The sequence below is a fragment of the Olea europaea genome, unplaced genomic scaffold, assembly GCF_002742605.1.
Source record: "Olea europaea var. sylvestris unplaced genomic scaffold, O_europaea_v1 scaffold2257, whole genome shotgun sequence".
Classification (NCBI taxonomy): Eukaryota; Viridiplantae; Streptophyta; class Magnoliopsida; order Lamiales; family Oleaceae; genus Olea; species Olea europaea.
The window spans coordinates 123,898-145,282 of NW_019240621.1; the positions used below are offsets into that span (position 1 = coordinate 123,898).

The 21,385-nt window shown below is 32.5% G+C and overlaps 2 protein-coding genes across 6 annotated transcripts; both read left to right on the forward strand.

Annotated features, from left to right (window-relative positions):
* The first annotated feature begins 2,413 nt into the window (after positions 1 to 2,413).
* LOC111381114 lies at positions 2,414 to 5,498 on the forward strand. The gene is made up of 6 exons (XM_023004841.1): positions 2,414 to 2,538; positions 2,643 to 2,766; positions 3,613 to 3,859; positions 4,439 to 4,564; positions 4,836 to 4,961; positions 5,120 to 5,498. The coding sequence occupies exons 1-6, from the start codon at positions 2,459 to 2,461 to the stop codon at positions 5,239 to 5,241; spliced, it is 825 nt and encodes a 274-aa protein (XP_022860609.1). The 5' UTR covers positions 2,414 to 2,458; the 3' UTR covers positions 5,242 to 5,498.
* Positions 5,499 to 8,766: 3,268 nt separating this feature from the next.
* On the forward strand, positions 8,767 to 19,417 carry LOC111381111 (glutathione reductase, cytosolic-like). Of its 5 annotated transcripts, none has more exons than XM_023004834.1 (17): positions 8,767 to 8,880; positions 9,636 to 9,786; positions 9,959 to 10,023; positions 11,202 to 11,271; positions 11,406 to 11,477; positions 11,817 to 12,020; positions 12,806 to 12,879; positions 13,008 to 13,091; positions 13,476 to 13,563; positions 13,663 to 13,744; positions 14,665 to 14,738; positions 14,892 to 14,999; positions 15,103 to 15,167; positions 16,105 to 16,218; positions 16,575 to 16,674; positions 18,569 to 18,622; positions 19,123 to 19,417. In XM_023004834.1, the coding sequence occupies exons 1-17, from the start codon at positions 8,870 to 8,872 to the stop codon at positions 19,213 to 19,215; spliced, it is 1,509 nt and encodes a 502-aa protein (XP_022860602.1). In that variant the 5' UTR covers positions 8,767 to 8,869; the 3' UTR covers positions 19,216 to 19,417. The 5 variants fall into 5 exon arrangements, with proteins under 5 accessions (XP_022860602.1, XP_022860604.1, XP_022860605.1 ...); XM_023004836.1 differs by having other exon boundaries at positions 8,790 to 8,985; XM_023004837.1 differs by lacking the exon at positions 8,767 to 8,880 and adding an exon at positions 9,022 to 9,180.
* Positions 19,418 to 21,385: the final 1,968 nt, after the last annotated feature.

The following is a 21,385-nucleotide window of genomic DNA, read 5'->3' on the forward strand; positions in this document are numbered from 1 at the left end:
CACACAAGAAATAGAAATTCAAATTTAGTGACTTTATGTGATGGATAACGGTCATAATTTTCATTTTAAAGGGGAAATAATGAAAAAGAAACGGGGGCTAGATTTTAATTTAAGTTAAAATCAACAATTTATTTTAATCATATATTTTATAGGTACTACAACTTTTCAACCACATATTTTATCAACGTTAATTATAATTTATTAAAAATCTGATTTTAATCTCGACGAAATAAGGGTTAGAGTTTGGATTCCAAGAAATAACAATAATCTTTGAAGGGAAGATGACATACATGTTACCAGATTAGGCTAAAGCCCATGCACGTGCTGCCACTTGTCCGTGGCCGGGCATGGGTTACAGACCCTGAGCCTTGGCTTGTATTATGTCCAATATATGTATATATGTTTTTTGATAAAATAATATTTTAATTATATTATTTATTTATCTCTCCAAATTTTTTTTGTACGTACCACGTGACGTCTTTTAGACGTGACGATTTGACTGTTCAAACCTATCTATCCAAGCAGTTGTTTTGTCTGTTCAAACACAACTTTCATTAATTGTGTCTTTGGAAACACCTTTTTAACTTCTATAAATTGACCCCTATACATTGGGTTTTATTCCTTTCAATTCTCTCCTACGAAAATAATATTCCTTTCTTTCTTTCACTATTCCGTCTTTTGCATTTGATCCCGATTATTATTATTATTATTATCTATATATATTTTAGACCTCTTCAGGTTTAGAGAGATCAAAACATTAATATGTTCATTAAGTCTTATAATTTAGAGCGGTACTATTATAAATCGAGATTGTTATATTTTGCTAGACGAGTGTCGAAAGAACGTCACACCAGCGTGGGGTCTTATTATCATCTTAGAAAAAAGAGTCGAATTCTTGTATCGATCATATTAATTTATGCTTTATTTTCCTTCGTTGAGTAAATTGAAAATCTATTCAATTTTTCACTTATCAAATTGTTATTTTTAATACAAGTTTGTGCAAAGTAAATTGATTATACTACATATTATTCTGAACAATTAAGGGACCACAAGAAGCCTCCCCTTCTTCAAACTCTGATTCGTATTTTCCATAGATTTGCTAAACCAGTAATGATGTTTTAGCCAAGCAAATAAAAAGCAGCCTAAGATTAGATTGCAGGATTAAATTAAAGTAAAATGGCTGATTAGTGCATAGATTAAATTAATTAATGACTGGCTAAAATTAATTAAATAAGGCCGACAGTGCTTTTCTCGACTTGGACGTCTTCCAAATTCATTAAATTAATGACTGTCTGAAATCGATGTTTTGGTGGACCAATATTCTTAAAATACACATGTTACGTGTTCAGACAGTGAGGTTTCCAATTTTTTTACTAAGAGTAACGGGGAACTCGAACTTGAACTCGATCTTGACATGTGTCGTTTTCTAAAATTCAATTTTAACCACACATTTGATGAGATTTATAATTTTATTAATTTTTTTGTCGTATAATTCATCAACTTTTATCAAAATATACTAAAAATCTGATTTTTAACTAAATTAAAAAGAGCTTTAATCTAAAAACATAAATTATATATATAGAATAATGTTATTTAACACCAGTGGTGTTGAATGCTAATTTTAGGTGTCAGCATGTCACAATAAATGAATCATAAATCACCATATTTAATTGAACCTATAACTTAATGATACGAATGCTATCATCTAAATCGATGTTAAACACCAATTATACTGAATAACATTATTCAAAAAAGTATAATGTGCCCTCACTGACGACTTGTATATTAAAGTATTATCGATCACATATACAAAACAAAATAATATATTTCATTATTTTGTATGATTATAAAAATTGAACCCCCTCATTTAAATCCTAAATCACCATTAAAACAAATTAATCTGTACTGTCGCTATCACCTTCACCGTCGATGCCCATTAAAGATCACCATAAAAATCAATTGTCACTCATTAAGAACCATCACCATTGCAACAATCTACACCTCCTAAATCACCAAACAAAATAAAAAATAAAAATTGTACAAACGAATCTGATTGGTCCAAATCTGGTTTCAAGACTATCCAGATGTGAGAGTAAAACTACTCAAAATATTTTATTCATATTTCCAAGTTAGCACAAAAATGAATTTTTTGTCCTTTTTTTAAATTTTATTAAATCAAAATAAAAATTTGACCATTTAATGGTCAAATCGACTTTTCCATCAGAAAAGGACTATACTAACAAACAATTCTTAGGTTAGGGACTGGGATACTTCAAATGAAAGATTTGGGACGTTATCATCACAAAGTTCAAAGGTTCGATAAGTACTAAGGAACATTTTCAAAACTTGTACTTATTCTGGCGCCAATTAGATGCAAAAGCTGGCGCCCTTATTTCAATTTCAAAAGAAATTTCAGTCTCAGGCAGAGAAAACGCAAAGGAAAACTCCAATTAGAGAGATGAAGTCACAACAATCGTCAGTTCGCCCACCGGGCCAACGCTCTATTGCCTCAACCTTCCTTTTCCGCACTTCAAATCGGTAAATTACTCCAAAACAAGTCAAATTGTGGCGAATTTTTCATTTTTCCTTGTTCCTAGTATCTGGGTTTTTGTTTTGCTATTTTCTTTTTGTGCATTTTTCAGAGTCGGTGATTTTAAGAAGAATGTTGAAATTAAAGCTCCCAATCAAACGTGTTCTCGAGTTTCACTATCTGATTTTCTCAATCAAAAGTTGCACAAAAGTTCAGTACTGCCCACATCAGTTCAGGTACTATTTAAGCAGTTTTTCAAGAGTATTTATGCATTAATAAGAAAATGAGAATGTAAATGGGTGTATTATTCGGGTGCTATGTTGGTTGATTCCAATATTGGGAATTTTTTACTTTAATCTATGGAAAATGGGAAGTACCGGTGCAGTTTTGCTGTTATCTTTTCTGAATTCTGTTAATCTTTAATATAATTTTGGCTCACAATAACAAAGAATCCTTGAAAAGGGAAAAGAAAGAGAGCATATTGGGTTCGTGTATAACAGGATCATGTACTGCTAGTTATTGTTTGAATCTTATAACATATGATTTTAGCTCCTAAAAATCGAGGGAAAAAAAAACTTGCATTAGAAAGAAGAGAACAATGGAGCCCCATTTTTGGCTAAGTATGCATCTTAGAATAGTAGATTGATAGAGAATGTGTGGTTAAAAAATAAGAAAATGTTTTGAATTCATGTGTAATATTATTTTATTGAAGAATGTGTGATTAAAAGCAGGTGGAGGAAAATGTATTTTGGAAATAATGTGAATCAAACAAAGGCTAAGTTCAGCTTTACCCTTGTACATTTTTTCTTGGATGTAGATAAATGTCATATAATCTTTGAAGGTAGCATCCTAACTTTGTAAGCTTTTCAAGAAAATGTTGGAATCCGTTGCATTTGCAGCTTTGATAATCAGATTAGAAAATCCAACTATAGTTGAATTAGGTAGATTTTTCCAAAGATGTACTTTCTTTTGAGAAGACAATGAGTGCTTGAACTTTTCTCTTTATTTCAATTTCATCTTTTAGATGATTTGTAATGTGTGCGTTTAGATGCTTAAGAGGAACAACATATCATCCTTGGCAGGGGAAGCAGAGGCCATTTGTGTCGCCACTAAGTCGTGAAGAATTGAAAAGGTGTGCTGAAGGAGAAAGTGGCAGTAAGCAAAGAGGAGATGCAAATGTGAATTGTTCTCTAGACGGTGTTTTTGAAATGTTCAAGCATGTTGAGAAATTTAAAAAAGATAACACAGATTCTTGTGGTAATAACGAGATGGGAACTATTGAAACAGATGAACTACAACAAACAAGGAAAAGAAAAAATCAGTCTGAAGGTTTGTCATTTCTTCTTAGTTAGCTCTTGTTGTTTCCGTATAATTGTAGTTGCTTCTGATAATTACTTAATTTATTCATTTAATTGAAATTCAATTTGTTGTCTAGCGTATTTCTCAGCTAGCAGTTAGCCTGATTAAACTTATTTGTAAAACCAAAAATTACTACAAGTATAGGCCTCTCAGTGTCATTTGTTTGCCTGTCTATTTGTAAAAGTTTTCTATTTGTAAAAGTTTTCAGTTAGTTGACAGAGAGAATCATCAAACATGTCTGATTACCATAAGAAACCCCAAACTCATATTGGATAGAGTTTTCCACCCAGATGCAGCTTGTGTCATTGTTTGCCATTTTAAGAAGATACATTTAAACTTTTTCTTCTACTATTGACTAAATGGTTTCCTTTGGTAATGATTCTCGAGGGAAAGGATAAAGATACGAAGTCCATGTATGTATTTAGTGTTAATGTGTGTGTAGCAGATGATATCATGTCAGAGCTTGTGTTCACTTTCAGTCATGTTGAGAAATAGTGTTTTCTCATATAGCATTTAAAGAAACTCTTTTTTTACCATCAAACTTACAAGGCCATGAAGATGAGCCATCTGCAAGAAAGCGTTTGATAATTCTTGGAGAAGATTCAAAGGCACCATCAAGAGGAAAAAAGAAGAAAATTTCTAGCATGGACGAACTTAAACCTGTCTTCAATTATTGTAAGTTTGCTATCCATAGAGGCAATAAAACTTGAAACCATGATTTATAACACAACTCTATTCCATTTTAACTTCAGATCTTTGTGAATTTGGATTTCCTTTTGTTATTAAAGTTCTCCACAAAATGAATTTATACTTTATCTATGTTTTGCATGGGTAGTAGATGAGTTCAGGTAAAGGCATCTATTTCTTTTCAATAATGTTAAGAATGAATAAGTATTCTCTCATACAGTATTTCAAGTTACTCTTTTCTTTCCATATGAATTACAAGGCCATGATGATGAGCCATCTGCAAGAAAACGAATTGCAGTTCTTGGAGACGATTCAAAGCCATCACAAAGAGGAAAAAGGAAAACTTTTTCGAGGAAGGAAGAACATAGACCTCTCTTCAATCATTGTAAGTCCGGTATCTTTAGATGCAATAAGATTAGAGATGATGGTTATTAATATAAGTCCATTACATATTTGTGTTCCTTGATATTCGTGCCCACTTTTGGCTCTAAATTTGTTGAGAAACATATAATTTTTTTTTGATTTTCCTTCACTTTTGAACAGATGCAAATGGTGGTGGTTGGTGGGACTCCAATATGGAAGGTGTTGACAACGAAGAAGTCGGGTGCAATGAAGTGTGGGAAGGAATGGGCTCCATCACACTTGGGGGTCTTGAGTGGAACTAATTACTTTGCCTTTTCCTCTGAAGTATGCCAAAGTTGTTCTAGCTACATTCTATCATTTAATTTTCGAACATGGTGTTTTGGCCAGCCTGTAATTAATGGAAAGAAAATGACTGGTGTAATACTGAATAGGGTATTTTCATGGATGACTAGATTGATCAGAATATATATTCTGAAGGAATGGCTTTCATGTCTGATTATTCAAGTTTTATTTACATGTATCTAATGCTTAATTATAATGCGTCGTATAGAAGGTATAATTCAGCTTGTTATATTCTACTTTTGAATCAAGTTAGTCTTCTCTCCAACGGCTGAGATTTTTGAATTCAGTCATCTAAATTGGTATTGCAACTTCTTCAGATTTTAAACCAAGTGGCTTGAAAAATAAATTGAACTATACTTTTATACCAGCATTATGTTTTCATATTGAGTTTTAGCTTTATGTTCAAATTGACTGAAGCTCCAGTATTCTGATGCATCAGTCGGGTGTTATTTTAATGGAGTTCAGCTGGAAATTGTGTGTTGAGATCTCCTTTAGGTTGCTCCAACTTCTACTTTTTTTTAATTTATGTTGATCCTAAAAAATGCACCAATAGATGTTGAGCTCACTCGCGTCCATGCTAGCAAATTCTAGCATGTTTGGAACGGAGACTCAATCGTAGGGTTGTAGCGGTAATGGACGTGAGAGATGCTCTGTGACATGAGACGAAAATATTCGGGCATTGACGATGCGATAATGATGATTGTTAAACAAAGATAAAGCGTAAATAATACCAAAGTGGAATGAATTCAAACTCCACCTCAAGGGACGAGCAAAAAAGTTATGTAAAGTGTGTAGAGTTTAGCATATTATTTTTTTCATCCACTACAATATTACAAGAGTTGCTATTTATAGAATTCAGGCTGACATGGTCACCCTTTAATAAGATCCACGTGGCTCTATCTAATTAACCAAAATTTCACATCACTCTATCATACATTGACAAGAGGTTAGCCGTCCTACACTCCTAAATTGATATGTCTGATACTTATTAGTACAAATGTTATATCAATCATTCCTAAAGATACTCATCAGACTCGCCTTAAGGCAGTTAGTGCTTCAACTATAAGAGGGAGAGCTTCGAATGTGAAGAGATGCGGCTTTTGGAGGAAATGCCTCGGCAAAAGAACCTTGGGTGGGAATAGTGCTTTGACTATAGAGCAACTCTTGCCTTTTCTTTATCTTGACTTGGTTGACTGTAAGATGTTTGCGTGTAGTACCTTTATGTGGCTTTTATTGGGAGCTCTATTTATGAGGAGTAACAAATTATGTTGTTTAGCTCCTGTTTGGCAAAAATTAAAATTATTATTATTTTTTATTAAAGAAAATGAGTTATGAAATAGTGAATTTTTTGAGAAGTGTATGTTTAAAAAGTTGAAAAATTGGATTTATGTGCAAAATATTTTATTATGACAATGAGTAATTGAAAATGAGTATGAAAAAAAGAATTTTGTTTAGTGGTGAGAAAAAAAAAATAATTTTTCTTCATTTGGACAATTTTGTTGTTCCATCCAGACATCCCATACCTATCGGAACCATGCTGCATGTTCACAGGCCCTGTTAGACAAAGAGTTTTAATATAAAGAAAGTCAAACAAGGACTTCCTTACTCGTTTGCAAGACTTACTTGAAATAAGAATTGGCTCCCATTCTTTCCAAATTTTAATAGTTGGAATAGTGTTTTTTTTAAAAATGTGTTTTTGAAAAAGAATAAAAAGTTTTTTATTTGCATGTAATATTATTTTATGGAAGGTTGTGTAGTTGAAAATAAAAGAGAGAAAAAAAATGAAAAAGAGAATAAGGACCAAACAGGGGCAAAAATAGGTTATTATTTGAACCCTATTTTCAGATGAAAATAGGTTCCAATATAGTGATTTTTTTGGAGAGTGTGTGATTAAAAAATGAAAAAACAATTTACGTGTAAATTTATTTTATAAAAAATTATGTGATTAAAATCAGGGGCAGACGCAAACATTTTGGATTAGGGAGCACAATCAAACTCTATACAAATCAAATGCTTTGTTCTTGATTTTTAAATGATTCATACTTGATCCAAAAAAATGCAGATTTATATTTAAAAAACATTTTTTCATTAATATTTTGCTCATATTTTTCATCAATTTGATTTCTAACAGTCACTTTATTAATACTTTGCTCATATCTTACGTCTAAAAAATTCAAATAATCGAAAGGAAAAACATATTACTAATATTAATCAATCAATAAACATAAATCCTTAAATATAACTTAAATTGAATGTAATCAGTTCATACACATTCTATATGCACAAATAGGATAGAAGAAAATGCAATTTGAAATTCTAATTAATTGAAAATTTGATTGCAAAGTAAAAATTTGTAGAAAAATTATAAAAAAATTTTAAAAAATTAGAATGGTTAAGGTTTTGGTAAAAGGCGTGATGAATAAAGTAAGATAGAATGAGAGAAAAGAGAAAAAAATCCAAATTTATTGTGATTTTACCCCTATTTGATGGGAATTAAAATCAGATTCTTAGTAAATTTTGATAAGAGTTAAGAATTCTATGAAATACTTATTAAAATTAATTGTTAACTTTGATTTATATTAAAAGTTAGATTTCAATTGATATCAAACAGGACTTTATCCACACAAAAAGAAAAAAAAAAAAGGGCTGGAATGTCAGCTGAATGGTTGAACCCAGGACCCCCCTTGGGTCTGCCCCTGCTTAAAATGGGTTTTAGGAAAAATAAGTTTCGAAAAAAATGAAATTCGAACATGAGCTTAGTTTTATACAAGCCTTCATTTCGGAAGAATTTATAAACGGTTTAATTTATAGAACCAGAAAGTTAGTTGTACAAATATGATTGACAACCACATGTTGTCAAAATTCGAGCTTTTTGATGTGGAAAACAACTTTTAGAATGGATAACTGTGATGTTGCAAAAAATAATTGTATACATAGCATAACTTTTTATATAGATAGAAATGATGGTGTGTTAAGTTTTGATAGATGTGGGTCAAAGGGATGGATTTTGCTGCCTGTACATTCCCCTTTTACATCGTTCTTGACATTTATTTTATTTTCCAAGAACGCGTGAGCAGAATTTTTTTTTTAATTGACAAATGGCGGTTTTCCCCATCAAACTTGGTGTACACTTTACATTAAAGTGTACATAAAAGTATACACCAAGTATGATTATACAGGGATTAGTCCCGTTTGTCATTTATAACCTGTTTGAGAGTGATTTTGAGAATTGATTTTTTGATCGTTAGAAGAAAAGTGGAATCTATCTGTGAGAGAAGAAGTCTAATATGACAGTTGGAATAATAAAATAACGGTAAAAAAATCAATTTTTTGGAGGAAAAAATCATTCCCAAACAGACTCTTAAAGCCAAGTACAGTAGAGAGTGATAAATTTGTGGATTCATTGAATTGTTAATTGTATAATTGAAAATGAAGATTAACTTTTTATAAATAATTTATAATAATAATAATGAAAACGTATTCTAGTTGCAGTCTGCCATCTTCCTATAGTAACCTGGTCAACTGCGAAACAAGAAACCGGCTCTCCCTCTTTCTCTCTCTTCTACGAGACTACAACCACAACTGTACATGCATAAAAGGTATATCACACCATTCAGAGTATTGATCGTGGCGATCTTCTGCATCAAGCACTCAAATTCAATTTAGACACCTACCCGATCAAATTGAAAAAAGAATAAATAAAGGTGTTTTATTCCTAATCACTTTTAAATTTCATTTAAAAGCATCTTATTTGGGAAGAAAAAACAATTGACGTTCACAAAGGAAGAGAAAAACCCAGAATTTTTTTATCAAGTCATCTGGTTTTATCTTGTTTATTGATTATTTTTGTGAAAAGCCGTAATCTCTTTTTCATTTTTCTTTTTCAAATTTCTAGCTAGGTAATCTTTTTTTGCTTGTTTATTGATTATTTTTTGTCAAAAGCTATTATCTCATTTTCTTCAATTTCTACTCAAGTAATCTATTTTTAGCCTGTTTTTCAATTATTCTGTCTGAAGTTCAATCTTTTATTTTTTATTTTCTCTTTCCTGAGTTCAGGCTATCTTCGAGAGAAAAAGGGAAAGAGGAGACTATTACATTGGTTGTTCATATTTCCTTTTATGCGGAAATTTGTGATCTTCTACACTTTCATAAACTTCTAGTGAATAATGAATTGACAGTTCTGAAAATCCAAAATCATCAACTTTGTGCTTATAAAACTGTGCAATTAGTTAACGTCGATTTACTTTAGATCGGGTCTTTGTTTTATTTTCTTCCGATTTTCTAGGCTGTGAAAGAGCTTGTTATCATATGCTGATCTCTTACTGCTTGTCTGTGGATTTTTTTATATGTGTAGTATTATCATTATGGCAAGGAAGATGCTTATTGATGGGAAGCTAGGCAATCCCAATGGAGAGGAGACTCACTATGACTTTGATTTGTTTGTGATTGGAGCCGGTAGTGGTGGAGTCCGTGCCTCGCGATTTTCAGCACAGTATGGAGCTAAGGTATGAATATAAGAAACGGCTACTCTAAGTTATTACATATTCGTGTAAGTTGTTATAATTCCATCTCTTATTCACATCTGTATGCATTGTTCAAGTATATAAATGACTGAAAACAATTACAGAATAACTGAATTATCAAGTTTAGGCTTAACAAGTTTGAATATGTTACCAGGTTGGGATCTGTGAGCTCCCATTTCATCCTATAAGCTCTGAAGTTATTGGAGGAGTTGGCGGAACGTAAGTCTGTTGAAATTGAAACCTCAGTTAGTTCATTAGTGATGCCTGGTCTCGTTTACATTATGCTTTATTCTCCTGAACTTTCTTACTGCTGAACTATTTTATTTTAACTGCTATTAAATTTCATGGTTTTACCTGTACAGTTTTTCTGAACCTGCAGCAACAGTTTGTATTATTCCCTTTTAGTGTTGATCAATGAAGAACTTACACAATACTTGTGCATACTGTCTGCAATTGCCTGGACTTACAATCCAGAAAATTACTTGCAGGAGGGCTTTAAGTCGATCACTGATTTTTCTATCTGCAAAGTTAATGTGGGATCTTCTCTTTCCCAATTTGTATTTTTTCACAAGGAATTGAACATGATACTGCAGCTACTGTCAATTGAAGAACTGTTGGCTTGTCTAGAGATGCGATTTCTCTGGACTTGATGGTTTATTTGGAATGTATTTCATTCAGATATGAGTCTGCTTTTCTTTCTTTAGAATGTTCTGTGTTGTACATTATTAAACTTGTGACAGTTAGAAATATATGACGGGAAGCCTAATAAGGGTTTTTTCTCATTTTATTTATTCCAAAGAATCCAATATCCTAGGAGTGTCTTATGGTCCTTCATTTTAATACAATTTATAATTTCTCATTTTTCTCTAAAAGACAGCCCATCCTCTTCAAGATGACATCATGTGACTACTGTAACTTTGATGCAGTTGGGATTGATTATATCTTTTGAACTGTTACTGAATTTTTTATACACACTCCAGCACCATTCTGATTTCATGGTTCTAACATCTATATGTCAAATGTAATTGTCATGGATCCATCTGTATAGAAGGACTGTAACTGCAATCGGCTGGGGTGGTTCTTAGGAAGCAAAAATTATAGTGTTTTGAACCATTAAGAAATTTATTTCTATGCATATTCCAATATTATTCCAATTTTCATGGTTTAAAAATTTAACAGGTGTCAAACACAGAGGAGTTTTGTTGTGCATCCATTGTTAGACTAATCCATAATTTGCAGTGGTGAAACATGTGATGCATGGCTTTTTCTTTGATGGGTACTGTCTGAATGTTCATTGATTGTGGATCCTTTTTTTCTTACAAGTTTCAATGCTTAAGATGGAAAGTTCGGAGTAAAGTAGATAAAATATGAAACTAAGACTATTGTTGATGTTTCAGGTGTGTAATTCGTGGTTGTGTTCCCAAAAAGATTTTGGTCTATGGTGCTTCCTTTGGGCCTGAACTGCAGGTGCTATTTGATCCTTTTTTTTTCCCTTTCTATCTTTATTTGCAGCAAATTTGTTTTAAATGGGTTGCAAAGATCATTACTAATTACCTTTCATCTTGAGGATAAGTTTGGACATTTTATGCCTGGTTTTGCAGGACGCGAGGAGTTATGGGTGGGAACTGAATGAGAGAATTGATTTCGATTGGAAGAAACTTTTGCAGAAAAAGGTCAGTTGAATGTATTAAATTTTTTTTGTTTAGTAAGGATATACACTTTTAGTAATCATGTTTATTGATTTTCTATGTCAGTGTCCGCAGAGGGTTTTTTTTTTTTTTTTTTTTCAGTAGTTAATAGATATGCAAAGTATAAGGCTTTGAATTGTTTGCTTCTTATTTAATTGTTGGATGATGAATTGCTTTTTTCAAGACATAGTTCAGTGGTGATTACTTGCATTTAGGATCAAATCTTGCATATTATTTTTCCTATATGATTTTTCCATACTTTTTGCCTTTGGTTTGCCCTTTTTTAGTCATACTGTGTAACCAAATACTTTTGGAAATTTATAGACAGAGGAAATAGTCAGATTGACTGGTATCTATAAGCGATTACTTGCAAATGCGGGAGTTAAACTATTTGAAGGAGAGGGAAGAGTTGTTGGTCCTAATGAAGTTGAAGTGGTCCAATTGGATGGCACCAAGATTAGCTATTCAGCAAAAAACATTCTGATTGCAACGGGAAGTAGGGCTCAACGTGTAGCTATCCCAGGGCAGGTACGTATATATGGTTCAATGTGACAGACTAGCTACATTTAGTTTGGCTGTGACTTATGTCCATGGAGTTGATCAATAAGGCTCATTTGGTTGGTAACTGGACCCTAGATTTTTTGTTTCCCAATTCATTTCTTGTGAACTTCATTATAGTCTCTCTGTTATTTTCACACTCCTGCTCCTCATGTAAACACAATTAATTGGTTGGACGGACCGCAACTTTTGAATTTGGAAGCCTAGGTATTGTACACTTGCTACGAAGATCTGTGATCAAGGGGAAAGTTTCTATGGTGATTTTGGAGTCTTATCCTCAAATTTTCTCACCTTTCATTCAGTTTAAGAATTGAGGGTGTTTTCCAATATTTCAATTTTGCTGTAACTTTGATCCTTCAAACTTTGATTTAGGATTTTATATTATTTAAGTTTTATTTGAAGTCCCACCAATTTATGATTGGTTTTAGAATTTATTAGCTAGTAATTTTCACGTTCGATCATATTCCTTTTTCAAGTGGGAGAAGTCTTTACTTTTAATGTGAGATGCGTTTTAAAGTCTTAATTTTTTTCTTCTCTTCCTAATTGTCTTCTTCTTCTTCTTCAGCAACACAAACGCAATGAAACTTGACTGCAAAGTCTTTATTTTAACATGTACCATGCCTAGATCACGCCCCCAGAGAAAATAAATCATAATATTGTTCTTATCTAGTTTCTTTTTTGATATATTTATCTATACTTCTCTCATTATCTGTAATGTATGCTGATGTACATATGTTTTCATGGTTCACATTTAGGAATTGGCTATAACATCTGATGAGGCATTGAGCTTAGAAGAGTTACCTAAGCGAGCTGTTGTATTTGGGGCGGGGTATGCTACCTCTTCACCTTTTGTACTATGTGATCATTTTAGCATGCTTAGAAGTTCAAATGACCTGTCTTGAAATATAACCAATTACCTAAAATTTAATTGAGAATGACTTGTGCTCTTTTTAATAGGTACATTGCTGTTGAGTTTGCTTCAATATGGCGTGGGATGGGTGCAACAGTTGATTTATTTTTCAGAAAGGAACTCCCTTTAAGGTTATAAATATCACGTGGTTGATCTTATCTCTGGATATGTAGTAGTCATTTCTTGAAATGAATCGTACGGTATATAAATATATGTTTCTATGATGGTTATATGGGAAAAACCATATGATGTCATTCCAATATTAAAGTGACCACAATGTATAAAATCTAAAGGCATCTTTGATCATATACTTGACAATTTTACTGGAGAGCTCATTTAAAACGAAAAAGAACAAATTACTATATTCATTCTGTAGACATATAGATGTTGTTACCTGTATTTGTCTCCCCTTTTGATTTGGTTTTCCTGGTATTTGTTTTCTGTTCTTGCATTATATATCTGATTCTCTGTCGGTGTTGAGTCACATATCACTTATCTAAAAGCTTTCATCTCAGAGGATTTGATGATGAAATGCGAGCAGTGGTTGCAAAAAATCTAGAAGGCAGGGGTATTAAATTGCATCCTACAACAAACTTAACTGAGGTGCTCTCTGATTGGATCTTTTGGTTTCTTGTTCTATTTGATGTTATTGACATTTCCATTTATTATAAGCCTAATTGGGACAATGATATGGTGATGCAGCTGGTGAGGACAGAAAATGGTATAAAAGTTTGCACTGATCATGGTGAAGAATTGATGGCTGATGTGGTACTCTTTGCTACTGGTAATTTCAAGTCATTTCCTATTAGGCTATGAAGTAGTGACTTTAGCCTGCTGATATGCCATAGAGGCAAATTAGTGGTTTGTGAGTTATATTCATCCTGAACTGGGCTCCGATTTCTGAATCAGAAATGATAATAGCTAGTGTAAATTGTTATTGAAATCATATATTTAGCTCCATCCTGGCATTCTGACATATTTAGCTCGTTTTTGGCATTTCTGATTAAAAAATTGTAACTAGTAATTAATCCTTGCCACACCCCCAATATTTTAAATTGTTGAAAGTACATTTTGTTGGCTAAACAAATTCAATATAGACACTTCATCTAAAATATCCTTTTTGGTGCAATGGGTTGTATATAACTTCTTTGTTTCAAGAAGCAATTCATAGTGATTTTGTTACATGTATTCATAGTTAGGTATGGGTTATTCAAAACTCTTACAAGAATTTTCTGAAATTATATTAATTTTCTGAAAAAGAATTTCTAATTTCTATGTCCAGAGGGCATTGCATGTGAACTTGTTTTGCCAGATTTTGCAGAATGATGGTATGACACCGGCAGAGTGCTTCTAAAATACCACTATTTAATGAGCGTGTTTTCTTTTCTGTTTAGGAGAAAAATAATACACTTATATCCGATTTGTGTCTGTGACGATGTGCACGCACGCTTCTTTCTACAATCAATGGAATTTTGTCTGTGGTTTATGTTTGTGTAATGTGATATACAGAAGTTGGGAGATTGATTCTTATTATTATAAACTTTGTATGATATTTTGCTCTGAATTATATATGTAGTATTGTACGTGAAGTCATAAAATTTTTAAGCAGTCAAAATTAAAATGTTTATTTCGCAATTTTAGCTCATTCTTTCCTACCAAGTACCAACATGTTGTGAAATGCAACTGTCTTCGTGATTGTTTCAGGTAGGGCCCCCAACACAAAAAGATTGAATCTCGAAGCTGTAGGTGTTGAACTTGATAAGATTGGAGCTGTTAAGGTTTGTTTTCATCGTATGATGGTATTGTATTTTTTTTTGCCTTTCATGTTTGTCTTGTTGGAAAGTGCTAGGAGTCAGTTCAGGAAATGCCACAATTTTATGTGCTGTATTAGGCACGTACTAGTTTCCTTATCTTTTTCGCTCCATTTCCAGGTTGATGAATACTCTCGAACAAACCTACCTACCGTATGGGCTATAGGTGATGTTACGAACCGCATGAATCTTACTCCTGTTGCTTTAATGGAAGGGAGCTGTTTTGCAGTATGGTTTCTACCTACTTTTAATTATGAATTTACATGCTTGTTTTTTATAAATGAACTTGAAATGCTGATTTTTTAATTAAAATAATTTGATGTTGCCTCAGAAAACCGTTTTTGGCGGAGAACCTACGAAACCTGATCATACTAATGTTCCCTGTGCTGTCTTCTGGTATTACCATCTATCCTCAGAACTTTTAAATTGCAATTTTTGGCCATGCATATTTTTGTCAGTCTAAGACTTACATTACAACTTCTACACCATAAACACCTTCATTCGCAATTCAAGTTTTTTGTGGAAATACGAACTTTTAATTTTATTACTATGCAAACTCTGGTCTACTTTCCCCCAATTCATCGAAAATCTCTCACCTGTATTCATTTCTTCTTCTTCACCCGGAATTTGCTTAGCGTCTTCAAACTCTATGTCTCGCCTCGCTGAGAGGCTAGTTGTGGAAAGCTCTCACCAGTGTTTTCTAAATAGGACGTCTAAGTCTGCAATTGTACATGTTCTGACACTTGTATCTTTCTGATGAAAAACTTCTTAGTCTCAGTTTGGAAAGTTTACTCAAAGAAAGATGAATTCCATGAGGTAAACAAATTCATAATAAACTCACATTGATGGTGGAAAAAGTATTAATAGAGTTATTAGGGCTAAAATGAGCTGAACAAGAAAATTTGACCATTTATAAATCAACTTCATTCATTACATGTGAACCATGTTTCAAATTGAGCACCTGCTTGAGCTCCGTTGTTTGAAAATTAATTTTCACGAAACTCATTTCAAATCCAATAAAATAATTTTATACGTATACCCAAAACTTTTTCCTACTATTTAACCACACATTCTCCGAAAAATCAAATCTATTCTCCCAAAAAATTGGGCTCAAACAGACCCTGACTATAACTTAGTTTCTGGTCTTGCAAATTAGACTTTGTGCTCCAATCGAATCTGACAATACAGGTTCTTGGTTTAACCTCATTCTACAATATATATAGTTCTCAGTTCTTGTTAATAGTTTAGTACGATATCTTTTGAATTGAAACATCTTTTGAATTGTTAATAATTTTTGGTGATGTTATAACTTGTATCGTGTATTGCTTCACAGTATACCACCATTGTCTGTAGTTGGGCTCAGTGAAGAACAGGCTATAGAGCAAGCAAATGGTGATATTTTGGTTTTCACATCAACGTTTAACGCAATGAAGAACACCATTTCTGGGTACGTTGATTAGACAATGATTTTCTGTGCTTGGGTTATTTAGGTTGGCCTTGTTAAACTTCACTGTCGTGTAATCATTGGTCTGTACTAGAGAATAAAACCTTGTCACCTGGAGATTCTGGAGATATAAAATGTTGAGATTACAAATTACCAGAAATGTTTAATTAGAGGGTTAGCCAATTCATGCTGGTTATGATAATATAGAAGCTTTATTATTTGCTTAGACAATATACTTCATCATATGATCCGATTCATGCTGAGTGGTGAAAATTGTGGGAGGATATTGCCTGCTTGTTTTGTAACAGTTAATGGTTCACTTTGCCAGTGCTCTAACAATATTATGTATTATCATATAGACGGCAAGAAAAGACATTTATGAAACTTGTCGTGGATGCTGAGACTGATAAAGTTCTTGGAGCGTCCATGTGTGGGCCAGATGCACCTGAGATCATGCAGGTATGTACTTGGTTCTCTTCTCTGTTTATGTTAATGATTTTTATCTTTTATAAGGGAATCAGGAGAAATTAACAACTGAATTTGAAAGTATAAGAAAACAATTTCCCCTTCACGCATAGATTACTTACAGTAGCCAAGTCATGTCTAAAATTGGATTGCTGATTTAGTCTTCTCATTTATGTAATTTTTTAGGGGCCATATATAGAGGCTAAAGTGGGCAGGCCAAGCTCTTGATGTGCGGGCTGAGTGACCTGGCCCTAGCCTCATATGTATCTTTTCCAAATATGCAATACCATAAGAGCTGGAATAAGTAAAGCAATTAGTTATTTAGCAATGACTTGAATGCAGAACATAGCAAGTTTCTTCACTACAGAATAAATGCAGTTAATCTTGCTTCCCTCCATTTGAATTAAATGTCCTTGTTTCGATTCGATTGGTTTACCAGGAGTCTTTTGACTCTATAATTCTTTCAATTAGATAGTTTATTCAACTTAAAGAACAAAATAAAGAAAAAGTGTACAACTTTCTAGACTCCGTTTCACTGTACCCGCCCCCTTTACCCCTTAGCCCATGTACAGGGGAAAAAATGGAATCACTAGTACCTTATAGCAAGACCCTACCTTGTAAACTCATAGAAAATCACGAGTTTTTCATGGTTAAGCGGTTCGCTTAACCACCTTTAAACTACCGCTAGCCAGAAGGAAACAGATAGTGATAAAATAACAGAGAGAATACACAAGGAGATACATTCCCACTGTTATAAACTATTGAGTATTACAATCTCCTCTCAACTTTTGGGCTCTGATTGAAACTTTTGAAAATAGGATCCGAGCAAATATGATCTAACTACACCTAATTTGTTTTAATATTTACGAGAGTTATGCGTTCTCGATAGAACGTGTCATAATAGGGAGACCAATATCAAAATCAACATGGCTTGTGGTCATGAAGGATTTGCTTGCATTGGTTCCTTATTGCACTGGGAGATGTGTAAAAGAAGATAATATCTGCAACAAAAATATAAAATCTCTAGTTAAAATGACTAACATACATGTATTAGTTATTTATATTTTTTGGTAATCCAATATTTAGTGCCTGTTGCTCTTTCGTGTTGATGATTATGGTTGCATTGTTTTCTTAGTCATATGGAGATTAAGATGGAGATAGAGATAGGATAAAGATGAAGATAGAGATAGAGATAGAAGTTAGTTACTACTTTAAAATAAAGTTTACTTCAAAATATGTTTGTATTACTTAGATTATGTTAGTTTTGATAATTCGATAAAGTTCTAGCTTATTAGAAATTCTTTTGATTTTAAACTTGTTGCTCTATAAGTCGAGAGCTTATTCATTGTAATATTCACCTTTAAATATATGCTAAATTGATTTTCTTTGCTTTCAATTATTTTCATTTTGGACCCCCTTTCTTTCTTGTTCCTTTTCTTGTTTGTTGTCAAATTGCTACGCTCATGTGTCAGATTCATTTCCATCCAATTCGTTTGGGGAACGATAAATACTTTGACCTCTTACAAGAAAATGATGAGAAAGCACTAATCCTTGTTTAAGTTTCAGCGTCAATATCTGATATTGTGGGGTCTCTGCTTTCCTTATATCTACTTCATATCATGCTTGGTTTTACGTTCGAATTATGTATTGAGGATCAATTACATTACTATTCAAGTCCATGGTTTGGTATTTGAATATATGTTTTGCATGTGACTGCGAATAAATCTACGTACAATTATGGCTTAGCCCTCTTATCAAAATTATTCCATGTTGCATCAAGAATCCTCCATATTGCAAGCCTCACATACTATACTCATCCAACTTTTTCTGTGAATTGGGATATGAATGTGTCATCTGTATTGTAGTAATATTCTGCTGTTCTCTACAGGGCATTGCTATTGCACTCAAATGTGGAGCAACCAAAGCACAATTTGATAGCACGGTAAGCAGAAATGACTTTTCAAAGCTATTACTTCGTGTTGCTCTTCATTTTACTTCCCATTCTTTGCGAACCTCTGTGGTCTAGTCATGTTCGATTCTGGGACCAATTAATGCATGTTACCGAACATGTCAATGGAGAGTAAGGCTTTGATTAGTCCTTTAGGAGCATAAAATACCTCATTGGACATTAACTAATACGAATGGTGTACGAAGGCCATTTCTTAGTTTTCACGCAAAGTGCATTTCTTGAAACATTCCTGAACTTGAGTAGCAATCAAAAGACAGGCTCCATATGGTTCGATTCATTGAGAAATCATTTATCGAACTTTGCTGAAGTAGGCAAATAGGATCAATTACTTCACTGTGTATTCATGATTTGAAGTCTTTATAATAAAGATGGTTGCAGCAACTAATGTGTATCTGGAAGTTGTGAAGACAAAAATAGTGAAATTCTACACGATCCACCTGTCTCTAAGACGTTTTTTACTGTACTTTTTGCAGGTCGGAATACACCCTTCGGCTGCTGAGGAGTTCGTGACAATGCGGTCTATCACGAAACGAATAGCTGCCGGTAAACCAAAGACAAACCTATAGACATTAATAGGCGATTTATGGAGTATTGATTCAAAGATGTTTACAGCTGCAACAGTGAAATAACAAGTTGAAATTTAGTTTATGCAATTTGGTTGTAGTGTTGTATTTGGAAAAGAACTTGCACCTTACTTTTGCAATGCCTTTTGTGTCAAAACTACTATTCATGATGAATAAAAGTAGCTGCATTTTGTGTTTTGAGCTTTCAAGGTTTTGAAATAACTGCAAGAGCATTAATTAATATATTGAAAATTGATTATATCAGATAGGATTGTTGTTTATACCATTTCTTACTTACTAAGATGGTCCTATATAAAATGACATAAATACCACTCATTTATCTATATTTGAATTTCTTTTCTAAATGGGACTCGAACTGAAGTTACGGACTTCATAATACCTCAATCTTACTACTTGCGCTAGTCCTTGATCTCTACACTCATATTAACATACAACACAAAATAAGGCATAATAAAAAATATAACTACCACGGATTTTGCATTAAATCGAATTCATTTTTTGCCTCTTGATCTTGAAGTTTCAATTCCAATTCTTTGTCAGGGATGGATCTTTGTGAAATGGGGGATTTTTTTGTGCGAATTTTGGTCATTTTCACGCTCATGTCCTTAATTTTTTTTTTTTCGCATTGTTATCCTCAACATTTTTTTAATTAATATATCTTATTTTTATGAGAATTTATATCCGAAAAATCAGTAGGAGGGTGTGAAGAGACCTATTGGCCTTTCATATTTTTAAATATGAAAAATAAACAACAAATACCAAAGTTCCAACAAATATTTATCCTTCATTTCAACGTAAGAACAAGACATGTCTAACTAATTGAAGGTTCATTAAGGATGAGAATTTGACGAAATAAAGTTGATGGTATAATTTAAAAAATGAGCAAAATTTGAGGATTTCCATGGTCTAGTAGAATGGATTAAGGATATATATACTCCTAAAATAGAGGACCTTCTTTTCCTTTCTTTTTAGTTTTTAAGGGGATTAGTGATATCCTTGTAAAAATAAAATAGATTTGGTGTAATTATGAAAAAAATATATTTTAATTAGTGTGCATTATAAAAAGGCGTGAATAATAAAATTTGTGGAATCACCTAATCATATATAAATTTATCACTTTTCTACTTCTGTGTTATAATTCGGATTTCTAGTAAAAAAAATAAAGTTACAAAATATAACATAAATGAGAAATTTTCTAAACTTAGACTTGATAACAATTAAAAATTCAAATACTGAAAAAATAATTAAAATAAACTTAAGAACTCAATTATACCCGAGCTAGACAACAAAGGATTTTCAAGATGGACTATTTTCCTCCTAATATATTATGGGCGATTATCTTAGATTTTTGTTATGAAAAATCATTTTTAGTTTAATAAAAAAGGATAATCACTTCCAAGCATTTTTATTTTTATTTTTATTTTTATTTTTTAGGTAGTGCAGTGACTTCGAACAAGGATGTTGCGTAGATAAGTAGCTAGATAGCTCGTTATTTATTATTCTTATTAGCCATGTTCATTATCGACAACGTGTCTCTTCATTTTCTACATATTTTCATAGATTGTAGTTGACGAAGACCTCTTCTTACCTAGGGGTGGATTCAAACATTTTGTATTGTGGAGTCAAAAATTAAAATGCATTTTTTTAAAACAATATATCATTTACGAAAACAAGTTAACATAATACTACAACTTTAGCCTACCCCTTTTTTTACTTTGAAAATATCGTATAATTACATCATTACCAATATTGTCAAGTACATTGTTTTCAATATGTGCAGCAAAATTATCAATTAACCATTGATCTCCAATCATTGTAGAAATTATCATATTTTATTTTTCATCAAAAGCAACATTAAATTCATAATAAACAACAATTAATTGCATAAACAATTCTAAATCACCAAATTAGAGAAAGCCATTACTTACATTATATTAATTTTTATTAAAATTTATAAAAAATATGATTTTTAACAAAAATCAATAAGAGCCTTAAATATGTGGTTACATTGCGATAATACAAATTGATGGGTGCACAAATTACAAGACCAAGTCATCGTGGAGTGCTGGTTTTTCTTTATTATTGTTTATATCTCATTGACTTTTACTTTATCTCAGCATATGTCACTGCATGGTCAAGAACTTGAGTAAAG

Bases quoted from the DNA above. Each gene is read 5' to 3' on its own strand.
- LOC111381114 (XM_023004841.1), top strand. From the start codon at position 2,459: ATGAAGTCACAACAATCGTCAGTTCGCCCACCGGGCCAACGCTCTATT. The intron at 4,565-4,835 runs GTAAGTTTGCTA...ATGAATTACAAG, and splicing joins TAAACCTGTCTTCAATTATT to GCCATGATGATGAGCCATCT. The intron at 4,962-5,119 runs GTAAGTCCGGTA...ACTTTTGAACAG, and splicing joins TAGACCTCTCTTCAATCATT to ATGCAAATGGTGGTGGTTGG.
- LOC111381111 (XM_023004834.1), top strand. The intron at 13,564-13,662 runs GTGCTCTCTGAT...ATGGTGATGCAG, and splicing joins CTACAACAAACTTAACTGAG to CTGGTGAGGACAGAAAATGG. The intron at 14,739-14,891 runs GTTTGTTTTCAT...CTCCATTTCCAG, and splicing joins ATAAGATTGGAGCTGTTAAG to GTTGATGAATACTCTCGAAC.